Source organism: Polypterus senegalus, chromosome 6 (genome assembly GCF_016835505.1).
Source record: "Polypterus senegalus isolate Bchr_013 chromosome 6, ASM1683550v1, whole genome shotgun sequence".
In the NCBI taxonomy this organism is placed as follows: domain Eukaryota; kingdom Metazoa; phylum Chordata; class Cladistia; order Polypteriformes; family Polypteridae; genus Polypterus; species Polypterus senegalus.
In genome coordinates, this window is record NC_053159.1 from 133,086,916 (window position 1) to 133,109,607 (window position 22,692).

The 22,692-nt window shown below is 36.7% G+C and overlaps 1 protein-coding gene across 1 annotated transcript in view; it reads left to right on the top strand.

The window, feature by feature from the left end:
* The window catches only part of LOC120531637 (membrane-associated phosphatidylinositol transfer protein 3-like), a 340,667-nt gene that overhangs the window by 202,750 nt on the left and 115,225 nt on the right, over positions 1-22,692 (top strand). Inside the window, exons 3-5 of the mRNA XM_039757228.1 lie at positions 5,337-5,444; positions 9,976-10,052; positions 15,788-16,008. Of these exons, the coding sequence (XP_039613162.1) occupies positions 5,337-5,444; positions 9,976-10,052; positions 15,788-16,008 (406 nt within the window). The remainder of the gene's footprint in view (positions 1-5,336; positions 5,445-9,975; positions 10,053-15,787; positions 16,009-22,692) is intronic.

Genomic DNA, 22,692 nt, shown 5'->3' on the forward strand with positions numbered 1-22,692 from the left:
TGAGCACTTTTAGCCACAAGCTCATTCTTCCACCATGTGCTAAGAAGTTGTTCAATGCTTCTGCCTGATGCTTACACTCTTTAAGTTCATTTTGCTATTTCTGCACAACATACATTTATGTATTGTTTCCATCTATTAATTAATTGTATATCTTTGTTTTTATATTTCTACTGCTTTATGCACCTAAATTTTCCCTTGAGATTTATAAAGTTTATCTAATGTAATCTAATCTGATCTAATCTAATATGCCAGACTGCAAAACTAATGAGGCTGACATGAGAAAAAAACATGCTTAAAATGTGTCATTTGAAAGTTTTATTGAACATTAAAATTTTAACAAATTAAATTTAATATACAGTATGTTTTGTCAGTTTTAGGAAGAAGATATCTGAGACACAAACTGAAAAGTAATGATTGGCTTCTGTTCATTGACTAAAATTAAATAAACAGCTAAGAAAAGTACACTAGTTTAAAAAAAATTTTTAATGCACATGGAGATGATTTATATGAATATGATAGCAACACAGACAACATAGAAAAGAAGTAGGCATTATATTATATGTCAAAAGCAACTTTCAGACTCAGAAAATGGATATATAGAGCACTCCTTTCCACATAAGTGATTTTGGTACTTCATCTAGAAGTTGTCAGTGTTTAAGTATATTTTTTTGTTATTATTGTCTGTTTTGCTAGTGACATTAACACTTTATGCAATCATGTGTTCAGTTCAGATACATTTACCTTGGCATCAGGACTTTTTTTTAGAAAGAAAAGACTCAGTGGTTATTGAAGACTCATTTCAGTGGCAATTTACTTTTTCACGTGTTTTGATCATTTGCCTGCTTTAGATTTCAATGCTTGCTCCCTTTGGTTTTGGTTGCTATGTGGACATAGTATGTACTTACTTGACCTGTGTTATTTCTCTGTGGGATACAACCCCTCTAATTTAGCAATTGCACTCTCCATGACCATTCCTTCAGACAATTGTGTCAGCATGACAGAAGTAATCCCATCACAGGATTTAAAGTTTGCCACTGCTTGTGTATTAGTGAGTAAAGAGTTATTAGGGTAGTTCAACAACTGCATAATGAAGTAGATAGGCCAGGGTATACAGGGAGAGAGAGAGAGAGAGATGTGCAATATGTTAAAAAGAAGAGTACTTTCTTCTATTTTGAGAGATGAATTATATTAAAGCCAACTTTTCTATAGTCATGGACAAATACATGTGAAGTCAGGCCTGTAGGATTCCATGCATATTTTTTTTTCTTCCTTTTTTACTTTCTAGCATAAAAAGTATCATATTTGATTAATGCTTAGCATACTTTGCATCATCTTAAAGGACTGTTACAGAACACTAAAATGAAGTGTTACACAATTTAGTATGGTATATACTATACTAGTATTTGCAGCATTATAATATCATTATAAGTGCCTTTTGTATTTCCTCAAAAAAGTTTAATTTTGACTGTGCTAGACTATGACTACACAATAAGCAATATGCATAATATTTTCATGACTTCAAAATGTTTAATTTTTGTGCTTGTGCCCATTTTGTTCTTTACAGCATTATGAGCTTAGAAGGACACAGTAGTGCAAGGGTTGGAGCTGACACCACACAGGTGCTGTCATTGGACTTGAGATTGTGAAGTTTATATGTTCTACACATATCTGCATGGATTTTTGTTCATGTACTATAGGTTTCTCCCACATCCCAAACCATGCATTTTACATTAGTACAAAAGAGTAGTTGCATCTATGATGTTCTACACAACAGGGTATTTTACAGCTCAAGTAAAACCTTGCTTGATTTCTTCTTGACACAGTGTACTATGTAACCTAATATCCTATTAGTCATCTTAATAGCCTTTGTGCAGTTTGGATGTAAGCAGTGATGTGTTCACTCTGAATCTTACATGTTTTCAATATTGTTTGTAGTGAGAAGTCAAGCAAAATGACACCTTTTATTGGCTAACTAGTTAGCTTCTTTTAGTTAGCCGATAAAAGGTGTCATTTTGCTTGACTTCGCACTACATTCATAATGGCTAACACGGTACAGCACCCTAGTAATTTAGTTCCCCATTTTTTTGATTCAGTTATTTCTTCTTTACAAATAACATTGGTGTTATGAATGATTAATTTGGAAGCTGATAAATTCATGTGATGCTGTGTTTTACTTCCTTGTTTATTTGTATTCTGTTTGCTTTATCTGAATTTATGATCGTTTATTAGGTAAATTAGAACTGTCTCCATTTATTTGGCTCTTCATTACTTAATTAACAAATAGAGGAATAAAAAGTGAAAGTCATACTTTATTTTGCCTTACAAGATGTAAACAACGCTTTTTCACATTTATTTTGACATCTGCAATAATATTTAAAATGCTGAAGAAAACCCATGAATGTTTTGTTTTTTTATTTACCAGAGGAAGTAATGGATGGTAAAAACGTCCTCTTGCTTGGCATGAGCCAGTGGAACTCCAATGACCTGGTTGAACAGATAGAAACCTTGCTTGATTTCTTCTTGACACAGTGTACTATGTAACCTAATATCCTATTAGTCATCTTAATAGCCTTTGTGCACTGTTTGGATGTAAGCAGTGATGTGTTCACTCTAAATCTTACATGTTTTCAATATTGTTTGTAGTGAGAAGTCAAGCAAAATGACACCTTTTATTGGCTAACTAGTTAGCTTCTTTTAGTTAGCCGATAAAAGGTGTCATTTTGCTTGACTTCGCACTACATTCATAATGGCTAACACGGTACAGCACCCTAGTACTACAGACATATTGCATTTGAAAGAAATTTGTGGTATTCCTTGCGTAGTATTTTTTCTTCCTGTGTAAAAAATCTTATATTTATTTACATTAGATGAACACTTTGAAAGCAGAATTCTGTACACGGATACTAATAGCCTTTGTACACTTTCTTTTCATTTAAAGTAACTAGGAAATAACATTAAAAAATTGAGTGTATGCTACATTTTAGCGAATATTAACTTTATTAGAGTTTTTGCTAACACTAAGGTAATTCAGTAGTGGACAATAAAATACCTAAAGATAAAAAAATTTGCTTAATATATGCTTATTTAATTAATCAGTTTATGCATAATCTTTATTAAAAATTGTGTATACAGTGGGATGCTAAAGTTTGGGCAACTAATAACTAATAATAGTCATTATTTTCCTGTATAAATCGTTGGTTGTTACGATAAAACATGTCAGTTAAATATATCATATAGGAGACACACACAGTGATATTTGAAAAGTGAAATGAAGTTTATTGGATTTACAGAAAGTGTGCAATAATTGTTCAAACAAAATCAGGCAGGTGCATAAATTTGGGCACCACAAAAAAGAAATGAAATCAATATTTAGTAGATCCGCCTTTTGCAGAAATTACAGCCTCTAAACGCTTCCTGTAGGTTCCAATGAGAGTCTGGATTGTGGTTGAATGTATTTTGGACCATTCCTCTTTACAAAACATCTCTAGTTCATTCAGGTTTGATGGCTTCCGAGCATGGACAGCTCTCTTTAACTCACACCACAGATTTTCAATTATATTCAGGTCTGGGGACTGAGATGGCCATTCCAGAACGTTGTACTTGTTCCTCTGCATGAATGCCTTAGTGGATTTTGAGCAGTGTTTCAGGTCGTTGTCTTGTTGAAAGATCCAGCCCCGGCGCAGCTTCAGCTTTGTCACTGATTCCTGGACATTGGTCTCCAGAATCTGCTGATACTGAGTGAAATCCATGCGTCCCTCAACTTTGACAAGATTCCCAGTCCCTGCACTGGCCACACAGCCCCACAGCATGATGGAACCACCACCATATTTTACTTTAGGTAGCAGGTGTTTTTTTAGGAATGCTGTGTTCTTTTTCCTCCATGCATAACGTCCCTTGTTATGCCCAAATAACTCAATTTTATTTTCATCAGTCCACAGCACCTTATTCCAAAATGAAGCTGGCTTGTCCAAATGTGCTTGAGCAAGCGGCTCTGTTTGTACTGTGGGTGGAGAAAAGGCTTCCTCTGCATCACTCTCGCATACAGCATCTCCTTGTGTAAAGTGCGCCGAATGGTTGAACGATGCACAGTGACTCCATCTGCTGCAAGATGATGTTGTAGGTCTTTGGTGCTGGTCTGTGGGTTGACTCTGACTGTTCTCACCATTCGTCGCTTCTGTCTATCCGAAATCTTTCTTGGTCTGCCACTTCGAGCCTTAACTTGAACTGAGCCTGTGGTCTTCCATTTCCTCAATATGTTCCTAACTGTGGAAACAGACAGCTTAAATCTCTGGGACAGCTTTCTGTATCCTTCCCCTAAACCATGATGGTGAACAATCTTTGTCTTCAGGTCATTTAAGAGTTTTTTGTGACCCCCATGTTGCTACTCTTCAGAGAAAATTAAAGGAGGAGGGAAACTTACAACTGACCCCCTTAAATACTCTTTCTCATTATAGGATTCACCTGTGTATGTAGGTCAGGGGTCACTGAGCTTACCAAGCCAATTTGAGTTCCAATAATTAGTTCTAAAAGTTTTGGAATCAATAAAATGACAACGGTGCCCAAATTTATGCACCTGCCTGATTTTGTTTGAACAATTATTGCACACTTTCTGTAAATCCAATAAACTTCATTTCACTTCTCAAATATCACTGTGTGTGTCTCCTATATGATATATTTAACTGACATTTTGTATCGTAACAACCAACGATTTATACAGGAAAATAATGACTATTAACAAGGTTGCCCAAACTTTTGCATCCCACTGTATAAGAAAAATGCAGAGAATGTAGGAAACAATAAATATCAGTACAAGGAAATTATCAGTATTGACCTTGGAGGAGTCACGCATCAATTCTTCTCTTTTTTTTTTCTTAAATACAAGACAGATATGCTAATTACTGTATGCTGGTACTGTGATGTATAGTGGCTAAACCAAGTTACAGTATGTGAGTTTGAATGTCACTGTTGTTTATTTTAGTAATTTAGTTCCCCATTTTTTTGATTCAGTTATTTCTTCTTTACAAATAACATTGGTGTTATGAATGATTAATTTGGAAGCTGATAAATTCATGTGATGCTGTGTTTTACTTCCTTGTTTATTTGTATTCTGTTTGCTTTATCTCAATTTATGATCGTTTATTAGGTAAATTAGAACTGTCTTCATTTATTTGGCTCTTCATTACTTAATTAACAAATAGAGGAATAAAAAGTGAAAGTCATACTTTATTTTGCCTTACAAGATGTAAACAATGCTTTTTCACATTTATTTTGACATCTGCAATAATATTTAAAATGCTGAAGAAAACCCATGAATGTTTTGTTTTTTTATTTACCAGAGGAAGTAATGGATGGTAAAAACGTCCTCTTGCTTGGCATGAGCCAGTGGAACTCCAATGACCTGGTTGAACAGATAGAAACCTTTGGCAACATTGACCAATCACAAGGTAATACTTGGGGCATATAATATGTCAGATTTGAAACAGTTAAAAAATCTATGGGGTATCTCTGAGCTTGGTTTTGTTTTTGTCTTCTTCATCAGTATTCTCATTATTCCAAAACTGGTTTTAAATTAGGTTGGTCCTGCACTCATTCTAATCTTGGAAATAGTTTGATAATTTTTAAATGGACACATGTCTTATTATACAGTTAGAGATTAATTACAATGTACAAAGCAAAGTACACATAACTGTTTAATAAAAATTGTTCCTAGCAAGTAGAAGGTTGGATTCAGAAAATATTCCAACCCCTTCACTTCCTGCACAATTTATTTTGATGTAGATTTAATTTTAAATGGGTGAATTTGCTATTTTTACCCATTAATCTACACTCAATTTTCCCTAACGCCAAAGAGAAAACATATTTTCAGAAAGGTATGCAAATGTATTAAAAATCAAAAACTAAAATCTCTCATTTAAATAAGGATTCAGACCCTTTTGCTGTGGCACTCCAAACTGTGGTCAGGGGTGTCCTGTTTGTATATGTTTATTTATCCTTGAGATTAGTCTATAACTTTTTTGAAATCCACCTGTGGCAAATTGAAGTTAGTGTACATCATTTACAATGGCACACTCCTGTATCTACAAATTACACTGCTTGTCAGGAGAAAAATCAAGCTATGAAGACCAAAGAACTCTTTGTAGACCTCAACAATAAAATTCTGGTGGAGCACAGATCAGGGCAAGGATATTAGACCATATCTAAACATTTTCAGTGTTCCCTGTAGCACAGAGGCGTCAATGATTGTGAAATGGAAGAAATTTGGTAAGATGGAAGAAATTTGGTAAGACAACCTTGGTCAGAGAAGTGACCAGGTACCTAATGGTCACTCTAACATAGCTTCAGAAATGTTCTGCTGAGATGGGAGAACCTGTCAGAAGGACAACCATCTCAGCAGCATTTCATTAATTAAGCATTTTTACTGGAGATGCTAACTCCTGCTTAGAGTTTGACAAATAGTATTTAAAGGACTCTGAAAGTATTAGAAAAAGTGAATCTCTGGTCTGTTGAGACAAAAGCTGAATGCTTTGGGCAAAACTACAAACACTATGTCTGGCAAAGACCAGGCAGTATTCATCACCTGTCTAATACTATCCCTGTGGTCAGTAGTCCTCATTATTTAAACATGGTTCTATTTAAGCTTGATTACAGCATCTGTTTTTATAATGTGACTGTTGCTGCATTGAATCTCCAAGCAACTTGGTTCATTTCCCAGACCATTCATTGTGTAGAGTGCCCATTCTCCTGATACACTTATTTCCACAAATGTTTTGAAAACAAGGCTATTAAGTTTACAGGTAACTGTAAGTTGACCAGCCATTAGTGATTGATTGTGTACAATATGTGTGAGTATGCATTACATAATACATAGTTCCAGTCAGGAACTACTTCCTAACTTTTTTCTGATACCTTAGTGAGTAACTCCAGCTCAATTCTATTCAAATATTGAATAATTCAGTAATTATTGCTATAATCATTTTTTTCATATTTATACAGCTATACATGTTATAATACAGTGGTGTGAAAAACTATTTGCCCCCTTCCTGATTTCTTATTCTTTTGCATGTTTGTCACACAAAATGTTTCTGATCATCAAACACATTTAACCATTAGTCAAATATAACACAAGTAAACACAAAATGCAGTTTTTAAATGATGGTTTTTATTATTTAGGGAGAAAAAATCCAAACCTACATGGCCCTGTGTGAAAAAGTAATTGCCCCCTTGTTAAAAAATAACCTAACTGTGGTGTAACACACCTGAGTTCAATTTCCGTAGCCACCCCCAGGCCTCGTCTCAATTTTGCTAGGAAACATCTCAATGATTGCCAAGACTTTTGGGAAAATACCTTGTGGACTGATGAGACAAAAGTTGAACTTTTTGGAAGGCAAATGTCCCGTTACATCTGGCGTAAAAGGAACACAGCATTTCAGAAAAAGAACCTCATACCAACAGTAAAATATGGTGGTGGTAGTGTGATGGTCTGGGGTTGTTTTGCTGCTTCAGGACCTGGAAGGCTTGCTGTGTTAGATGGAACCATGAATTCTACTGTCTACCAAAAAATCCTGAAGGAGAATGTCCGGCCATCTGTTCGTCAACGCAAGCTGAAGCGATCTTGGGTGCTGCAACAGGACAATGACCCAAAACACACTAGCAAATCCACCTCTCAATGGCTGAAGAAAAACAAAATGAAGACTTTGGAGTGGCCTAGTCAAAGTCCTGACCTGAATCCAATTGAGATGCTATGGCATGACCTTAAAAGGCGGTTCATGCTAGAAAACCCTCAAATAAAGCTGAATTACAACAATTCTGCAAAGATGAGTGGGCCAAAATTCCTCCAGAGAGCTGTAAAAGACTCATTGCAAGTTATCGCAAACGCTTGATTGCAGTTATTGCTGCTAAGGGTGGCCCAACCAGTTATTAGGTTCAGGGGGCAATTACTTTTGCACACAGGGCCATGTAGGTTTGGATTTTTTTTTCTCCCTAAATAATAAAAAACATCATTTAAAAACTGCATTTTGTGTTTACTTGTGTTATATTTGACTAATGGTTAAATGTGTTTGATGATCAGAAACATTTTGTGTGACAAACATGCAAAAGAATAAGAAATCAGGAAGGGGGCAATAGTTTTTCACACCACTGTATATGCAACTATATCAGGCAGGTGGTGTGATGTAATGGTTAAGGCTTTGGATTTTGGATTTCCAACCCTGAGGTTGTGGGTTCAAATCTCACTACTGACACTTTGTGACCATGAGCAAGTCATTTCAACAATCTGTGCTCCAACTGGAAAAACAAAATGGAAGTAAAGGTTTCTTACAAAATTATATTTCAGGTATTGTAAGTCTCCTTGAATTACAGCGTTGGTCAAATAAGTATGCCTGTTCATCCTACACAAGTGACTGCTAAATCACTTTAGCACTATGTACACTAGGTCACAACCATTATTATTGTGTACTTTCTAATATATGAATGCACTGTTGCCCAGCCTAGTTAACAAGTGAGGTCTTTGGTCTGCTTAAGTAATTGGCATCATTTGAATATGCAGCTGTAATCATTAAACTAAGGTGTGCATGTATTCATATTCTTTTAAATGGGCAGTGTTTAGTGTGAGAAACAGTGTGCTGTGCATTTTGGGAGATGTTATGCTTTGACCAAGACAAGGAGGCTCACAAAGGACCAATTTACAGCTGCCAGTTGATCTAAAATTAATATCTGTGGCTTATACTGTATGAGAAAACACAAGTGCCTAGAGGAAAACACATCCATATATCAAATGTACATGCAAACTTCACACAAGCAGAGACCATGTTAATAATGCTGCCTTCTTCAAAGATGTCATACTTAATAACTCAATTAAGATTGGTGAAATAATGTTCAGTGAAATGTCCTACACTATGAGATGCCATTTAAAATTAAATGGTCTTAAAAATCTTAACAGTTACATACACACTGTACTGAAACACATACACTATAATGAAATGTGTAAATTTAATAGTATACTGAGATTTTATCTCATACAGTTTATACTGAAATGAAGCCCTATATACTGAAATGCTTACTTTTATAGTAAGTTTTTATTGAATTGACTAAAAATGCCTTATTTTGTTTTTGCAATTAAGTAAAAGAAAATAAGGAATTTGTCAATGTGGGTGTGCTGTGCTATTACGGTAGGTTTTTCATTTAATGAAACAGCCATTTTTGGGGAAATGTTACTAGAAAACTCATTTCATGTGATATATCTTTCAACACAGAGAAATACAGGGATCATTATCCTAAAGTTAAAATCCTTCCCTTATTAAAAATACTTAATGCATGTAATTAATGTTGTATAGATGAATTCCATGAAGAAGGTTTGTTTTATTTTTAGTCTATTCCATACTCCAGTATGGATTGCATGGAACTTAGAGCCTGCCTAAAATAGCATTTTGCACAAGGCAGGGGTCTAATGTTATTAAAGTCTTTGGCAATACTACAGAATACAAAGAAGACATAATATTTATTAATTAAGTAAAAGTAAATTAGTGCATCAGCATGCATCTACAAAAAGGAAGAAATAGGCTATGTTTAATACACACTGAAAAAGTAAAAATAATGTTAAAATAATATTTATGCTTCTGAGCCTTCACCATTTATGCAAGGTGTACAGCTAACATTAACACATTTGATAGGAGCAGGCAATTCATCAAAGAAAATCTCCTCAAAAACAAGTATAATTGTTAGCAGTATTCTTTGACCCTATGAAACGACAGACCTATTATTTTTTTTCTTCAAAAATGTGCCAGCTTTTTCCCTATCTGACATTCATCCCAGATCAGAATAATCACATAGACTGACTGGATAATTGTTGTCAAGGTCGCCAACTAACTTTTCCTTAACATTTGGGGCCACTATTTTTGTAATTGTTTTTGCATGTAATGTCACTAAAATTATCATATTCTGACTGTCATCACCAGTTTAATGTTTTTGTATTCGCAGAAAGTCTGTACAGAGTGTCACTTAGTAGGCCACGCTGTACTGCTCAAAGCAGCATTGATGGCGTCGAGGACAGTGAGGTATGGAGCATATCTTTTAATGTAATTTTTTGGAACTGTGCATTTTTCATATAAAGTTATTAATGTCTATCATTTTTTGTTCATGGATCCATTGTTATAAAAATGCTGGGTCCAATATTTCATAAGTAGGGAAAAGAATTGATATTGGTCTGGATCTAATTTTACAACATTCCTAACCATTGTTACCTAACAGAATAATACACAAATAAAGCTTTCTTTATATAGAAAACATTTCTTTTAGGTTTTTGAGGTTTTCAATGCTATACAATGCTATCAATTTCAACTATAAAGAATTCATAATGAAACTGGATAGCAAGCATTTTAATGAAAAAAACTCTCATAATGGAAAACTTTCCTGAAAGTTTTTATATTTAGTATTTTGTAATAAATGCAACTTTCACCTTGAAAACAAACTGCAAAGTTTTATAAATGTGTTTTTAGTTGGTATGTCTGTAACATGTCATGTGACACAGATCAAGTGTGATACTGTGTCATCACTGTCCGCCTATAAAATTGTGGCACCCAGCAGTATTGGACTGAAGATATTCAAAATGAAACTTTTGTGTGATACAGGGACTCTTTACTTAAAAATTGCAGTTCATTTCAGATTTTATTATATTTCAGCCAGGGTTTCCCCCTGTCTAGGGTTCAGCTGCCTTTTTATATGTGTTTTGTTCATTCTTGCATTAGCATTATTGTTCATTTAGTTCCTTTAAGTCAAAGTATCTGTTTCTATGTACTATGTGTTTGTGGGTGGCCCCCTAAGAGGTAGGTCCATCTGCCTATCACCGTCAAGGGACTACCCTCAGCACTATAAAGGCTAAGGAATACTCACAGTCCCTTGCGGTTCATTGAACACATTTGTGGTTTTGGTGAGTTCTAGTGTCTTCTCCTTTGCTTAATATATTGTACTGGATTTTAGATGCTTGCTCTGTTTTTGACTTTACCTTCTGGACTTTTGTATTGGACTGTGCTGCAGGATTTTCTATTTTAGGCAATTACTGCTTTGCCTTTTGTGCCCTTCAGAGCTTCACTGTTGTATAATATTTTTGTTGAAAATAATTGCATTATAATTTTTGTTGAAAATTAATCTTTTCATTTCAAAATTGTACATTTGCCATTTTTGTGACTAGCTGGTGTTTGATGACCCAGCCCATCCCACCCCCATCTAGTGGGCATTTTGAGTAACTATTGGGATTTATTGTGCTTTGGAACCCCTAGTTCACAACATATTTAACTTCAGTCCTCTGCTCTTCATGATGCAAACCTGCAATTTAGAATAGAAAGAAGATATTTATACTCTTTAGATTGAAGTATTTTATATTTATTCAGCTAGGGTAAAGATCAGAATAAACTAAACAGAAACTGCTGCCTTAGAACATCCAGGGGATGATTAATTACCTGAAATTCTTAACAAAACCATTTTTATGTTGTTTTTGTTAAGTCTTAAAGTCTTTCCTTTATTTTTTTCATTAAATTATAAATAGCATCATTCTAACCTTCAGTCTTAAATAAACTAGTGTTTAACACATTCTGAATTGACGTGTGGACAATGGCACACCGCAAAAAGAATGCAGCCTTGGATAGTAAGTGCAATGCTACATGGAGAATGGTGTTATCAACAACCAGCAGCACCCCACAAAAATAGAAAGATAAGTAACATTAATTTTAAAGGAAATAAAATGTAAAAACATAATCAACAAGAATCTAAAATAAAAAACTCCAAATTAACATAAGCCGTCTTAATTCAGGATGTTCACAATAACTGCCATCACTTGCTTCATTAGGTAAAAGTATGTAATAAACAAACATAGTTACGCCAAATATTTGAAATATTAAAATGTAAGGTTCAATTTAAATGTTGTGGTGGGCAGCAACAGCCATTACTTGGCCAGGATGCCAGACAGATGGAAGGACCAGGAGAGAGAACCTATATGGGACACTACCTTCCCCGGGACACTAGAATGTGACACCATGAATTCCCATAGGGCACTCCAGGAGTTGGAGCCTGGCACATCCCTGCTGGGTCCTGTGGGGGCTGCCAGGGAAAGCTGCAGAGCCCTACCTTTGGTTTACACTACCCCTGGGAGTGATCCCAGATCTGGCTAATAAGCCACCTGGAACACTCCCAGGAAAAACTTAAAAGGAGCTGCCTCACTTCAGTCGGGAAGCCAGAGTCAGGAGGAGGAAGATGAAGCTTGCTAGAGAAGGAGTGGAGGTGAAGGACGGAGAGTATCCCAAGGGAGAAGGAAGGGACTGTGTCTCCTATACTTTGGCGCTGTCCTGTGTTGTGCTCTGCAAAGGGAGGAAAAAGTGCTTCCTCAGCTGTGAATAAAAGGGTGTTGTGTGCTGCTGTGTCAGTTTGGGGCGTATATACACATCCTGGGCTGTCACAATGTTTAAAGTCTAAATATTCTCGACTGTAACAGAAGTAAACAAGAATAGTATCATATATTTGAAATATTAAAAGGTGTGTTTTAATTTAAATGTTTAAGGTGTACACATATTCCATTGAAATTTGTGAAAAGGGTTAACTTTGATCCCTCGTATCACATTAGGGCATGAACCCCTGGGGCCTGTTGATCTGACATGTACAACTTCAAATCGTTCTGTCTTGTTTACAGAAAAGACCTATTGGTTTTCTCTTAGTCATAAGTGTATAATGTCCTGCACAACATATGGTCTAGAAATGGCCTAACTAGACACCAAGGCACATCAGACAGTACTGTATATCATATCAGGACGAGCAGGCCAAAGAAAAACTAAAGCGATTTCCAAGTGCTCATAAGTAATTCTTAGGAACACATTTAAAACCACAGAAGTTACTGACAAGAAGCTGCAGTACCATTGCATGTATTTGGACACATTGATATTTGAATGGTTTTGGAACTGTCCTCAATTAAGACCTGTTTTGCTGAAGATATGTGGTTGTCTATTAGGTAATGTCACATTTACAATCAATCCAAATCCTCTCACAGCAGTGTTTGGAGAAATATTGGATGGAATTAAACAATCTAGTGATAGTCACACCATGATTCCTACACTACGTTATTAGCATGTCAGCTAATCTTGTTCAACTGGAGGAATCCTAATGCACTCCCCGTTACTTAATGGGAAAGTTATGGATTTTTTAACACTAGGAAAAAAAAATCATATCTTTTGTGTTAAACTATGCATAGCCACTTTAAAATGTGGCAAATTTCAATAATGTAATTCTTAAATATGTCTGCTGGGGTTTGTGAACGTCTCTGTTTATCTTCTACTATTTTAATCAGCATGAGCAAGTATAATACAATGGGCTTTTCATTATTAATTATCTTAATTAGTTTTTAGTGGTATTTAGGATTAATAAATTCTATTCTGTTCTGTGGTTTACTGGATTAATTGTATTTTTGATTGGTCTTTTTTTATACTTTATTTTGGTAATATCTGTTTGATTGTTGTATTATAATTCTTCTCATATTGTAATACTAGGTGGCTTCGACCCCTGTTCACTTCGCTTGCCAACCCACCCCTTTTGTGAAGAGGGGGGTTGAACGGGCCGCAAGGAGACACGGCCTCTCTTCCGAAACCCCTCTTAAATGTTGACACAATGGGAAACAAATACATTTTTTTTTACCTCCTCTTTGCTCAATCAGTCGCTGGATTGCTGCTACTGCCGTGCCGCATGATCTGCATCTCGTGCGGAACTTCGAACATTTAAAAGCCTGTACAGCCGCTGTCCTTTCATCTTACTGCCTTGTCTCTCTTATCCCCCAGACATCCTCAAACACTATTCAATCTCTTTTCGCTGTTCCATTATTTCACCAAGTAATATTTTCCGTTTGTTTGCATTAGTGCATTCTTTATTATCATTTTTTTGAGACTTTGGAGTTTTCCTACTTCCATTATCTCTAACCTGTTCTGCATGTGTATCACGCCAATGTTTTTGAATTCTTTATGACATTCTACTTTGTCATCTACTGTTTGCCTTTTTCCGGCCCTGGGCATGGTTAAATCTCTTGGCACAAAGTCACGTCTCACGTGACGTGAAAGTGTCTTTATGAGAAGGTCACGTCTTGTCTCTCTGAACATGTCTCGTATCGTCCTAAGTTTTTTTTATATAATAGAGAGACATAAACTGGAAGTAAAGAAAATTGCATTATATTAAAAAAGGATATTCCATTTAATACATTTCTTAATAGCATTGGCTAAAGTGCAGCTTTTACGGGTCACGTAATTCTGTTTGTCTTGCACATCACTTGTGTTATACTACTCACCTTAATAAGCATAATGTGAAAATACTCCATGCTTCTTTGTCTCTGTATTTCTTGATTTGATAGGAATTCATTTAAATTAGTACACCAGTTCACTTAATTCACTAATAAGTGGATCTTTTTTGGATATTTCTATTAAATATTCAAAAAAGATACCAACACTTTAGAAATTAAGGGAAAACATGCTGGTGATGCACTCTCATAAGTCAGGTGCAATCTGTGGAGTGGAACATTGGTAACTGCTCCGTGCCATCCTAAAGTTGGGAAGTCCTGGAGTAATGCTAGAGAAAAGCTGATGTTTATGACGAGGTGGCACCCATGCTGTTAGTGGTAGACTTTACTGTTGATGTTCTCTTTAGACTGTATCTCCTGTTCTTCAAATGATTGCTTTGACCTCTACATACTCTTTCTGAAACTCTTAAGAGTGATGAACTTCAAAGAATCTGTTCTGAAACTGACTGAGTACATCTCAGCAAATAGCATTAAATGTGCCAGTACAGACAACACAAACAAGTATAAGGAGTAATGAGTGTGCCTCTTTGCGCTCAAACTGTGCCAAAGTGAAATATTATTATATGACCTAATGATAGCTCATATTAAAAGCTATATGCTTAAGGCATAAAGTTTTACTGTGATTATGATCATATATCAAAATTATTAGTAAGTATAAAATGTTAGATATGTGTGAGATGCCAAGTCACATTTAAACAATACTGTGCCATAATGATCAAATTGTAAGGTACAGCCTATTAATTAATCTTGTATTTCCTTTTAGTATAAATAAAATACCATAAATATTAATGTAAAAAAGTTTTATACTTCAACATGTCTTAAATAAGAGAACAGTACAATAATATATATTATATTCTAGAGTACATGAAATCCCTACGAATTTACAATGGCAAACACTTTGCAATTGGCCAAGGCAAATATATTTTAAAAGTTACTTCAGTTTTCATGTATGTTACAGGCAGGGGATAAGAAATTAGATTGTGTACAATCTGATAAAGACAATGGCATGCTAGTCAGCAAGACAGAGAGGTCTTTGTTGATTTTGTATCTTAAAAGCAGTTGGAAAAGTACAAAACAAGCTTGCTTGTTTCAAGCCCAAGCATGGTAGGAACAGAAGGGAACTATTGTCAACTTCACCACCATATTCCATTTATCATTTAATGGCTGTCAGAGACATTGCAGATGACTGTTACATTACATCACCTTTCCACGTTTCATTGCCAGAATAAGGCGACTATCATCTCACTATTTGGGAAAGTTTTGTTGAAACTAAAACCATGTACCACTTATGATGGTAGGCCAGAAAAAAAAACAAGTTTGCAGCCAAAGTGCTTGTCTGGTTGTACTGTATAAGGCACATTAGTGGAGATATGGCAATTCCCAGGTCAGTTTACAACTTGCTTCTTGCAAAACATTTGTGTATTTCTTGTTAATCAATGTTTTTTCTTTATCCATTATGTGTTTCAGATGAAATGCAAGACACACATGCTTATACTTGTCCTCCATGGGGGAAGCATCCTTGACAGTGGAGGAGGAGACCCAAGTGCCAAGATGGGAGATCTCAACATGTTGAATTCTGTTTTTGAAAAGGTAACACAGGCACACTTTCCTGCTGCATATGGGCATATCCTCCTGAAGCTGGTACCTTGCCCCGCCATTTGCTCAGATGCCTTTGCACTAGTCTCCAAGTAAGTTTGACATACATCTGGAAAGTTACAATCTAACAGCACTTTATTGCTATTTTTTCTGGGTATTGTCTCAAAACATAATGCTGCATATTATGATTCTTCTTTCATTTTTTTATATTTAATATTAGGTCATAAAGCTAAAGCCTATTCCAGCAACATTGAATGTAATGAAGGAAGTAAGCCTGCAATGTACGAGAACAACAATAATAATCAGATGTATATGATGTTGCTCCTAGAGGAGTGGTTAGTGCTGCTGCCTCATGAATTCAAGATGTTAGCTTTGAATTCCATACTCAGTCATCATTGATATGCACACCACATAAATTTTCCCTGCGTCTGTGTGTGTCTTCTGTTGATTCTTGTGTGTGTTAGGTTGATTGGCCATTCAAAATTGGCACTATTTAAATGTGAGCGTGGCTGTACACTAAGAGGACCTTGTGACTGTTTGCCATCATCTCTAGAGCTATTTCCTGCATTGTGCCCAGTGCTACCAGGATAGACTCTGGCCACTGCAAGCAGAATTGGATTAAGCAAACTTTAGATTAGTATGTTGTATTTAGTGAAAAGTCAAGCAAAATTACACCTTTTATTGGTTAACTAAAAAGATTACAATATACAAGCTTTCGAGGCAACCCAGGCCCCTTCTCCAGGCAAGATGTAATACAGAAACTGGAGTTCCCTGTGTTTATGTAGACACCAGGACAGATGCAACATTGGAAAACCTTTAAGTGAGACATCTTAAATGTAAAAAAAAATCAATAGACCACTCAAGGCTAAGATTCATTAAAAAAGCTCATTGCATCATCAATGATGTCTTACACCTCAAGCATGGACTATTTACCCTCTGTACATGAGGAAAGTGCTATAGGAGCCTTCAGGCCTCCACTAGCAGGCTCAGAAACAGATTCTTTCATAACACCATCACCATTCTGAACTTTCAACCCTTACCACTCAATAGCTGACCCTTCTAAATATCAATAACTTCTTACTGCACTCTATGTATGTTATCATCTGTTTACATATTTCATATATCTATTTGTTCATGTCATGTATCTGAACATACTGATCAATATTTATATCTATATACTTTTCCTTGTATATTCTACTACTACTACTACCTATTTAAATATCATAGATATATATTCTCATTTGTATGCTGCCTTATTACACTTTTATTGTACTATTTGCACCCACTATCTATTGCACCTTACTCTACTCTTTGCACTTTCTGGTTAGATGCTAAACTGCATTTCATTGTACCTGTACAATGACAATAAAGTCAAATCTAATCTGTTGAGAGGCCAACAGCAATTTTACAGAAGCTGTATGAACTAAAGGCAGTAACATTTTTGCTTTAATTTTTATAGTGTACTTGGTACAAAGCCAACATATCTTACTGCCAACAGAACGTTATTCATACAATCGGGCCATTTCTTTCTGGCTCTGGTTAGGATTGAGGAGAAAATGGAAAATATTTTGGCACAAAACCTGATGCTTTGACACAAAGCTGAAGTTAACAAAAACAATTTCACTTTTCTAAATTACAAACATCTGAAGCATAACAGGATTAAAAAAGAAGACTGATTTTCTGAAAATGTTCAGTCACATTCTCAATCCTGTTGATAGATAGATAGATAGATAGATAGATAGATAGATAGATAGATAGATAGATAGATAGATAGATATTTTTATTTGTCCCCAAGGACAATTAAGACGTAAGATTAGAAGATCTGTCCTAAAAAAGACTGGACACAGACTGAGCATTTCTGCAGATGAGTGGGAAAGGAGTGTTTTGTTATGGCTCATATTATTTTATCTACTTGTCCCAATCTGTACCACCACTTTGGCTCATGACAGAGCATTGTTTAGCTCAGTGTCAGAGTACTGTTATGAAAGGATGCCTTTCTCTAACGGTTTGGTCAATCAATTAAAGCCAGGCAGATAGCGGAGCAGTGTGGGATAATAAAAGTTAGTATATTTTTACAATCTTTATGAAAGAAAAACTCAATTTGTTCTGAACTTGTAAAGCTATACTGTGTTTAATATTACTGTACTGTATATGACCCAATTGCAATATGCTGTATTAGGTTTTAAAACTATAAAATCATAAGTCTCACCCAACTGAACTACAGTTATATGAACAGCAGGATCTGAATGGAACTAGTTCAATAAATATTCCTTTAAAAACGTTGAGATTAAAACCAGGAACAGTCCATAAAAACTGTGTGCCCCAATGCTTCCCTTTAAACCTGGCATCTCCTCCCCTCATCCTGTCCAAACCTTGCAGAAGAAGGAGACATCCACCGACAGGTGCAGTTAATCTTCTTATCTGGGCTCCGTTCCCTGACACCTTTCCTTCGACTTCTGTAGGGCAACCCAATGAGTCCCACACTACCTTCCCTGCCACTCACCTTCAGTCCTTGGGCGTCACTCAGGCCGCTCCTACTTCTAAGAAAGTGCTCAGTAGGAGTGGCCCTATCACAGCCTCCGGCTCAGACTCACTCCAGTCAGCTCAGGCACTCTCTTTCTGTCTCTTTGCCTCTCTGTTCTCCTTTTCCTTTTAACCTCCTTTTCTCTTTATTCATCACTGGCCAGTCTATTTTCCTCTTGACCTCCAATCTGCCTTCTTTTCACTTTTTCTTTTCCTCCTTGCACTCACACTCCTCCTTTTAAAAAAGGGACGTGGCACAGCTGTGGCAATCAGCGGCTCCTGGCACCATTTAGGGTCACTGGCATTTCCTACACCTGTGCACTATGTACAGGGCTGTCCACTCCTGTGTCGTGCACGGGAATCACTCTCACCATGCTGCTAAGCCCCCACACAAAGATGCTATTGCAGGAATTATTTATTTAAAACACGCCAACCAGCCGCGGACCACACTTAACGACAGTACCATATTATCTGCATGTAGTGATATTTTCTGTTCAAGTCCTTCTCTGCAAATCCCCCTTTTCTCTGATGCATTTGAAAAGTATACAGCCAATGGTTCAAAGGCGATTACAAAGAACAGTATTGACGGGGACATCCTTGTCAAGTACCGCATTCTAGTTTGAAGTAGTCTGAAATAATATTGTTAATACAAACTGAGGTTTCTGGACTTGTATAAAATAATTTGATCCATGGGCTGAACCCAAATCTGTGCAGTGTGGTGAACAGGTACTCCCATTCAACCATATCAAATGCTTTTTTGCATATAAAGATAATATGATCTCTATGGTGTGTGGACCACCAGGGGGCATACCTTTACCTAAACCCCAACATAGACAGGCTGAAACACAAGTCTTTCCCAAAAGCACACCTTTATTTAAATGGGGAAGCATTTTTCTTTTACTCTCAACTACACAGCACAGTACAAAGCACCAAAGATATAATACACAGTCCCTTCTTCTTTCTCTCTCTTTCTCTATCACCTCCACTCCTCCTCACAAGCTTTGTCCTCCAACTTCTGACTCTGGCTCTCTGACTGGTGGTGAGGCGGCTCCTTTTCTAGTGTACCTGGAAGTGCTCTCGGTGTTTCTCGCCCTTCTTCTGACCACACTTGTGGGAAGTGGCTCCTCCAGTGACTCAGCTGCACCTTGTCACACACGTGCGCATGGGAGACAGCTAAAGGGCTTGAGTAAGGGCAGTTCCGAGTCATAACAGGATGTGGTAGTGTGCAGTGACTCTTTTTCTCCCTGTCCTGTAGACCATTCACGGGAGATCCCACCTGGCCCTCTTGTCGTCACTTCCGGGACCAAGCCTATGGAAGAAGACCTTGCTGGCTCCGGCCCCTGTGATGTCATGTCCGGACTCGAACCTATTGCTGAAGACCTTCATGAGCCCAACCCCTTTGACCTCACTACCTGTCTTCCCCTTTAAATGCCTCCACCTATTCCCTCAGTTCTGTTTTGGATTTGGTTTTGTGCACATCAGTGCTGTATTAATTTGAACGACTTTGCAGCCAGGAAATCAATTATACAGGTGGCTGCCCCATACCTTTCTATGACTCTGAGTCAAGTTTGTGACAACCTGCAGCACTCCCTGGCGGCACCTGCGGAGTCCAACAGGGCTGCTCTAAACTACAACTCCTGACATGCCCTGCGGGGATCCATGGTGCTGCAACCCAGGGGGGACTGCCTTCCAGTGTCTTGGGGAAGATAGTGACTCCAATATGGTCTCTTCCTCTTCCACCCAGCTGACGTTCCAGCCAGATAATAGTCAAGGCCATCCGTCACAGGTGTTAAATTTAATGGGTGAATATATTAAACAAATGTTGAAGGTTAGCAATTAATTGTCTGCCTTTAATAAATCTGGTTTGGTTTTGTGATATTACAGAAGGAAGTACTTTCTTAGTCCTTCTGGCTAAAACTTTGGAGAAAAAGTGTTAATATCATTATTCAGGAGTGTGATTAGTCTGTATAATGCACATTGTAGTAAGTCCTTATTTTTCTTAGCAATAATGATCATTATTATTATTATTTTTTTTAATTTTATTGATTTTATTGAAATCACACAACATTCCATACAAATAGATCAATTTTACAAAAATAGGATTGAAAATAAATCAACCCTCACCCCTGAGAAAGAGAGCATGGGCAGCAGAATAAAACAAAACTAGTAAAAATAAGTAAATAGATTAATTAATAAGTGAATAAAGATAAATGGAAAAGAAATGGGGAGAGAATCTGCTTCCTCAGTGCTTTAAAATCTTAGTCTAAAATGTTATTGATTAGATCCTGCCAGGTTTTTAAAAATTTCTGCACAGATCCTCTAAGTGAGAATTTGATTTTTTCGAATTTCAAATAATACGTAACACCAGTAACGGTGTACTGCACGATAACATGCAGTGAATACACTTGACTTGAGCATTCATACTCTTTCACTGTACTTTTAGCATTTGTTTGCTCAGAGGTTGATGTGCTTGCTGCTTCCTAAACAGCTCTTCTTTTCTCCACCCTAGTGGCCCACTGCTTCTCTTCCTTCGTTGGCATCTTCTCGCATTAAAACTGATTAAGTTAGTTTTTGTGTTGCAATTAGTTAGTACGTTTTCTTTAATTTTTTTTTACTTAAGCTGGAACTTAAGTCTTCAATCTGCCTCAATAATAATTAAAGATATGAAGAGGTAGGGGAAGTGATCGCCCTGCTGCGCACTGCAAAGAGTTGATTCTACAATAAAATAAAATAAAAATAAAAAGAGTAATAAAAATCATCACCCCGAAAGCAGATAGTAGACGTCACGTAGTATATGTGTACTAAATTTCAAGTCAATAGGTGAAACAGTTTGAGAGCTACAGGTGATTTAAAATCCTGGACAGACAAACGAACAGCCACGGTAGCATATTATATAAGAAGATCAGTTACCCACTGACTTAAAAGAGGAGAGTCAGGATTCTTCCAGTTTAGCAAGATAAGTCTATGTGCTAATAGTGAAGTAAAGGCAATCACAGTTTGTTTGTCCTTCTCCACTTTAAGCCCATCTCGAAGAACACCAAACACGGCTGTTAATGGGTTAGGAGGGATTGTGACACCATGGCTGTCTGAAAGGCATTTAAAATTTTTGGTCCAGAATGATGTTAATTTGTTGCAGGCCCAAAACATGTGACCCAGTGAGGCTGGAACTTGATTGCAACGTTCGTAGGTTGGATCTTGCCCTGGAAACATTTTGGACAATTTTAAATGAGACAGATGTGCTCGATATATAATTTTGAGTTGAATAATTGTATGCTTTGCGCATATGGAGCTCAAGTGAATTCTCTGCATTGCTACCTTCCACTCCTTTTCTGAGATGTTGAGTGAGAGATCCTTTTCCCACTGTCCTCTTGGATCTTTGAAAGAGAGGGACTGTAAAATGGTTTGATATATTGCAGAAATGCTGTCTAAGTCCTTGAAACTGAGCAATATTTTTTCCAGCATAGAGGGAGGTGGGAGGTGAGGAAAATTGGGCAGGTTCTGTTTAACAAAGTTTCTAATTCGAAGGTAGTGAAAGAAATGTGTTGCTGGAAAGTTAAATTTGGAGTGTAATTGTTTGTAGGATGCAAAGACATTGTCTGTGTACTGATCTCTAAGTCATTTAATCCCAAATGTTTTTCAGACATTAAAAACTGCATATGTTTGCGAGGGTTGAAAAGGGTGGTTCTTGTGCAGAGGTGAAGTACAATTGGGTTGTTAGTATATTGGCAATAACTTGCATTTATTGGAGCACAAAGCAAGGAATGTAAAGAAGTACTGCATGATTTTATTTCTATTGCAGACCAAGCCTGTATATGTTCATCTATTTGTGTCTATGTCCAGGTTTTTATAGTTTGTATGTTTGCTGCCCAGTAATAAAATTGAAGGTTAGGTAGAGCCATGCCACCTTCTGCCTTTGACCTTTGTAGGGTCGCTCTTCGGATATGTGGATGTTTTGAATTCCAAATAAATGTGTTTATGGTTGAATCTAATTTCTTAAAAAACAATTTATTGATGTGTATTGGAATGTTTTGAAATAAGAAGAGAAGCTTAGGGAGGATATTCATCTTAACATTGTTAATTCCATCCATCCATCCATCCATCCTCTTCTGCTTATCCGAGATCGGGTCGTGGGGGCAGCAGCTTGACCAGAGATGTCCAGACTTTCCTCTCCCTGGCCACTTCTAACTCTTCCGGGGGAATCCCAAGGCGTTCCCAGGCTAGCCAGGAGACATAGCCATCCAGCGTGTCCTGGG